Source organism: Gekko japonicus, unplaced genomic scaffold (genome assembly GCF_001447785.1).
Source record: "Gekko japonicus isolate JY-2015 unplaced genomic scaffold, Gekko_japonicus_V1.1 scaffold43, whole genome shotgun sequence".
Taxonomy (NCBI): Eukaryota; Metazoa; Chordata; class Lepidosauria; order Squamata; family Gekkonidae; genus Gekko; species Gekko japonicus.
In genome coordinates this window covers 1,345,193-1,351,192 of record NW_015173123.1, presented here as the reverse complement: position 1 = coordinate 1,351,192, position 6,000 = coordinate 1,345,193, and the positions used below count along the sequence as shown (strand labels likewise).

The 6,000-nt window shown below is 48.8% G+C and overlaps 1 protein-coding gene across 1 annotated transcript in view; it reads right to left on the bottom strand.

Moving 5' to 3' along the window:
• The window catches only part of NF1 (neurofibromin 1), a 306,134-nt gene that overhangs the window by 47,511 nt on the left and 252,623 nt on the right, over positions 1–6,000 (bottom strand). The window contains exons 52-54 of the mRNA XM_015421915.1: positions 5,706–5,825; positions 5,271–5,398; positions 3,294–3,394 (exon numbers count right to left, since the gene is read on the bottom strand). Of these exons, the coding sequence (XP_015277401.1) occupies positions 3,294–3,394; positions 5,271–5,398; positions 5,706–5,825 (349 nt within the window). The remainder of the gene's footprint in view (positions 1–3,293; positions 3,395–5,270; positions 5,399–5,705; positions 5,826–6,000) is intronic.

Here is a 6,000-nt window from a genome sequence, read left to right as displayed (position 1 = left end):
CTTTCTTTCTTTCTTTCTTTCTTTCTTTCTTTCTTTCTCTCTTTCTTTCTCTCTTTGCTCCCCCCCCGCAGGCCAGCTGGGGAAGGGAAGGGGAGGCTTTTGAAGATGCCTCCCCCCCCTTTTGCTTCCCTTTCTGACATCACTTCCGGTGATGTCATGGGGCGTGGCATATGCTAATCACCTAGTAGCTCATTAGCATACCATACCAGCATCTGAACTGCTGGTTGACATGGACAGAGAGGTAGTTGAGAAGCACCTGGGTGCACTGAGTGAGTACAAATCCCCCGGGCCAGATGGTATGCACCCAAGAGTGCTCAAAGAACTTTCTAGAGAGCTTGCAGAGCCTTTGTCCATCATCTTCCATACCTCTTCAAGAATGGGAGACATGACACAAGACTGGAGGAGGGCAGATGTTATCCCAATTTTCAAAAAAGGGAGGAGGAATGACAAAGGAAACTACAGACCAGCCAGTCTGACCTCTGTCCCAGGGAAGATACTGGAGCAAGTTTTAAAGGGATCAATCTGTGAGCATCTAAAGGACAACTTGGTGATCCAGGGAAGTCAGCATGGATTTGTCCCCAGCAGGCCCTGCCAGACCAACCTCATTTCCTTATGAGCCCTACGGGGGGAGGGCGGGGTATAAATCTGAATAATAAATAAATAAATAAATATTCTTTGATCACGTGACAACCTTACTGGATCGAGGGAATGCTATTGATGTTGTTTACCTGGATTTCAGTAAAGCTATGTACTGGCGGGTAAACTAGACGACTGTGGACTGGACTCTAGGATAGTTAGGTGGATAGGGAACTGGGTTGGAGAAACTGCACTCCAAGAGTAGTTGTCAGTGACATTTCATATGAATGGAGGGAGGCATCCAGTGGGGTGCCACAGGGCTTGGTTCTGGGCCCAGTACTTTTCAATGTTTTTATAAATGATCTGGATGAGGGTGTGGAAGGGCTACTCATTAAATTTGCTGATGACACCAAATTGGGAGGAGCAGCAAACACACCAGAAGATAGAGGTAGAATTCAACGAGATCTGAACACGCTGGAAAAGTGGGCGGATGTGAACAAGATGCAATTTAACAAGGATAAGTGCCGAGTTCTGCATCTGGGTAACAAATATGAGGAACATGCATACTAGATGGGGGATACACTTCTGAGTAGCAGTGTGTGTGAACAAGATCTTGGGGTAAGGGTGGACCGAAAGTTAAATATGGGCACCCAGTGTGAGGCAGTAACAAAAAAGGCTAATGCAACTGACTGCTATCGCGGCTTTGACCTTGCTATCTCCAGCTGTAATGAGACGGCTGGGAACCTTAACTGCTTTCCAGCTTTGCCGCTTGTTGTGCTCCTTGCTTGCCGTGCGCACGAAATTTAACCATTGGCTTTTGCTTCTGGGGGCGGGGGGGGTACAAAATCACTATAAGTCAGAGGCCCATATACTACAGGCCATTCTTGACACAAGCTGTATACTCGCTCTTTAGTTATGGACTACCAATAAAACCACTTATCTTCTCAAGAAGCCTGTGTGTGTGTGTGGTGTGACCCGGCTAAGGAACTTGAGATGAGGAAAGGCTGAGGGACCTGGGAATGTTTAGTCTGGAGAAGAGAAGGCTGAGGGGGGACAGGATTGCTCTCTTTAAGGGCAGGGAGCTGTTCCTGGTGGCAGCAGAGGAGAGAACTCGCAATAACGGGTTTAAATTAAGGGCAGGGAAAGTACTGGCTGGATATTAGGAAAACGGTTTTACAGGATGAGTTGTGCAAGAGTGGAATCAGCTGCCTTGGAGGTGGTGAGCTCCCCCTGACTGGCAGTCTTTAAGCAGCGGCTGGACAAACACTTGCCAGGGATGCTCTAGGCTGATCCTGCACTGAGCAGAGGGGGTTGGACTAGATGGCCTGGATGGCCCCTTCCAACTCTTTGTGATTCTAGGATTCTGTAGGCAAGCCATTTTAGCGATGTGTTTTCCCCCCCCACGGAAGCATTTTTAAACGCCTCCCCTCCCCTCCCCTCCCCGAGTCACACCACAGCAGCAGCAGCAGCACACCTCCAGGAATGAAGGGGACGCAATCTGCCTGCCCTTCACTTGTGGAGCTGTGCCACTGAGGCAGCACGACACCAGAGAGGGAAGGGGGTGATTTTTAAATGCCCCTCTCCTTCCCTCCCCAAGTCATGTCACAGCAGACAGGAGTGAAGCGAAGGCCATCTGCCTTTCCTTTTGGAGGCAATTTGCTGAGGCGGCACAACTCTGGAGAGTGAAGGGGAGGATTTTTAAATGCCCCCCCTTCCCTTCGAGTGGCACTGCTGCGGCAGCACGCCTCCAGGTGTGAAGGGAAGGTAATGTGCCTCCTCTTTACTCGTGGAGCCTCCAGGTGTGAAGGGAAGGTAATGTGCCTCCTCTTTACTCGTGGAGCTGTGCCGCTGAGGCGGTGCGACTCCAGAGAGTGAAGGGGGGATTTTTAAATGCCTCTCCTTCCCTCCCTGATTCGTGCCACGGCAGCAGCACACCTCCACAAGTAAAGGGAAGGCAAATCTGCTGAAGTAGAGCCGGCTGAGACGGACTCCATCAAAGATGGAGGTCTGGTGGCTGTGTGGGGGTTGGGGTGTCAACTCCCAACAGTTGACGGCGTGCCGCTAACACTGGCACCAACCATCAAGAGCCTGGGCATGATCCTAGATACCTCCTTATCTATGGAGGGCCAGGTAGCAAATTTTGCCAGGATGGCATTCTTCCAACTGCACCAAGTCGGGCAACTGGCCCCCTTCCTCTCTAGCCCTTGCCTTGTGATCCACGCAACAGTCACCTCAAGGCTGAATTACTGTCACTCGCTCTGTGTAGGGCTGCCGTTGAGGCTGACCCAGAAACTGCAGCTTGTCCAGAATGCCAAGACCACGGCCATAAAGCCCGGAAAATCTACAATAACTAACAAACTCCAACCGTAAAGCCTTCAACAACATAATAATAATAATTCATGTCAAAAACTGGGCAATCAACCAATAATTAAAAAGCAGGGCTCAAGTTGTTCTATCTCGTAAATGCCCATATATATCAATCAATCCAGTTATTCAAGTAACAGCTGGTTAGAACTCTTCTAAAACAGATAATTTCTGTTTAAATAAAAACCACAGAGCAACTGAGAGATGATACTAACTTGCCGCCATCTTTCCTCCTCCCATTCTTTACCTTTTTACACATATAACCTGCTGGGTGCACCCCTAAATCTATGCAGCATTTATGAATAAGCATTTCATGCAAAAAGCACCTTGGTTACAAAAAGCTGGATACTTACACAACAGGAAAGACCTTTGGGAATACAACACTGGCTTCTGCCAAATACTCATACAGTATCCGCTGGTCAAACTCATCTGCAGTGTATTTCACTAGGGTTGCCTGTCCAAAAATAAAAAAGTCAGCACAGTAAGGGAGAAACCATCAGCACACCACTCCTATTCTAACAATGGCACTTTTCTGAAACTTTTTTCAGAGAACAAACAACTGGATCACACATCTTCATTCAGCAGCAGACACTGAATCCCAGGCTCTGACTGACCAGTCCTGCATCGGTCTGTTGCAGCCAAAGGCAACATGGAGTCTTGTGGCACCTTCAAGGTTTCTCGTGGCAGAAATTGACAAGGGGGGCTCTAGGTCTGTGGAAGCATCTACCAGTCCCTTCTTTAGCAGAATAGTTCTACCTGATGCTGGCATCGACTGACCTCAGCACATCCAATACTGTGGCAGGGCAGTTTTGACCTCTTGGGCTCAACTCTGCATGTGTACACACACACACACACGAGCAGTGTTCCCTCTAAGCTGAATTAGTGTGATCTAGCTCACAGTTTTTTAGCCTCCGGCTCATGCATTTTTGTCTTGGCTCAGGAAGGATGGCTCCAGAGCAAACTAATTTATGCAGCAGCCAAATGGCTCGCTCACAACTTTAATGCCAGGAGCTCACAAAGTAGAATTTTTGCTCAGAAGACTCCACAGCTTAGAGGGAGCACTGCACACGAGACCTCTGAAGCAGCCACCACTCCAAAATAATAGCATCCTTGAGCCAAGCCTTGCTGCTCCAGATTCCAAACAGATCCAGACCCTTTGCAAGTATCCTTGGGGATGTTGCCAGCGTTAATTCCCTCAGCTGTCTAACCTCTAACCCACCACGGGGCTGCTGCCGCTGCCAGCCAGCCAGCCAGCCAGCCTGTAGTTAAGCAAACATGATGGCATCTTTTAAAACAACTGGCACCGGTAGGCATGAGCAGCGTTTTTAAAAACTGGCAGCTCCGGCTAAAAATCCAGCAACGGAGGGGCAGGACATACATGGGTTCCGCAGCCCTTCAGCCCCTTCCCCGGACCCAGCTCAGCCTGCCCCCGCCCACCCAGCTTGACTCAGCTGCTGGCCAGGACTCGACGGCTCCGCCTGGCTCCAGACTTCACCAGCCACTCGGATGCAGCCTTCTTCCTCTTCTGACCCCCAACCTTCACCCTATGGAAAGGAAAGCCCTGACCTACTGCTGCAACGGTGCTCCTTAGGGCCAAGCAAGATACAAGAAGGGGTCTCTCTTGCAACCTTTCTGACTTTAAACTGCAGCCATACGGGGCCCTAATGCAGATAGGGACAGCTGGGGGGGGGGAACGATACTTCCCCTGTACAATGTTTTTGCCATTTAAATTCCATCCCACCCACCCCCAGTGATTTCCCCCATGGGGACAAAAATACAGGTACAAGGCATAATGCCGGTAAGCTTTCTCCTACAGGTCAAACGACAGCCCTGCATAAGGGACTCAGCCCACCTCTGGTAAATCAGTGGATTCAGAATCTACCAATATTTGAACACAAGGCATAAAGACAGCAACTGCGTCTGGACTTATTTTTAGATATCTGAAAACCATTTATAGAAACTTATGTGTAGATCCGCCACCATGGTTCTTATATTTTTACCTTTGCTTTTTTTCTTTTTAGCTGCTGGATTTAGCCCCTGTTCTTTTTCACTATTTTTTAGAAGGAAGGAAGGAAGGAAGGAAGGAAGGAAGGAAGGAAGGAAGGAAGGAAGGAAGGAAGGAAGGCCCTGCATAAGGGACTCAGATCACAAAAGGAGTGTGGAAAAGGGTTCCTTGCATCCTGCAGCAGCTCTGGTCCAAATAAGTTGCAATTGAAAGTTAAAAATTCACAGATTGCCCCTTTCCACTTCTAGGTTGGCCACAAAAGAGTACTGCCCTAGAGGTCCACAAGAAACACAGCACAATTTGATGCCAAGTAATAGGTTCTCACAAGGACAGTCAGCAAGAGGGCTTGGATTTTGGGATCGGTGAGGACTTCTTCATCCAGGAGGACATTTGACTCGGAGACTGACACTTTCCGGAGGTGTGGATGCTGCTGCGGAGAGACCCTTTGTGTTTCTGCAGGAAAGAAGACATTGTTACTCATGAGAACAAGAATACTGGCCTATTTACTGAGTTGTCAAAATGAAGAAGCCTTTTGCAGCTACAATGAAATAGACTGTAGACACCTTGTGAGAACACCTGGGAAGGAGGCCCACCTCAGAGATGGTGGGATGTTTTACCTTCATTCAGATCCCATCACAATCATGGAACAATCACACGGCCTCATACAAATAATCAACACCAGAACAAAACTGGAGGCCGTAATGACAGCCTCCTAATACAGTTGTAAAATGCACACCAAGTACCAAACTTTGATTCTTACCCATTTCGTAATCATTTTCTGCTACTCTCCTCATTTTTGGAGGCGTGGTGATCCCTGATTCCATTTCCTGTCTTTTGGGCGCCTTTGTGTCTATCAAATGGTCAAAACTCTTCCTTGTACCTATGAAAGCAAAGCCAAAGTAAAAAAGACCAAGGAGTGAGAACTGAAAGCGGCATGCCTGCAGCCCCCCCCCCAAGACGTCAAGGACAGCCTCTGTGCTTGTGGCGGAGAATCTCTTCCCCACACCCAAGGTCACCTGGCAGAGACACCCGGGAGGGTTCCCCCTCTTCTACAG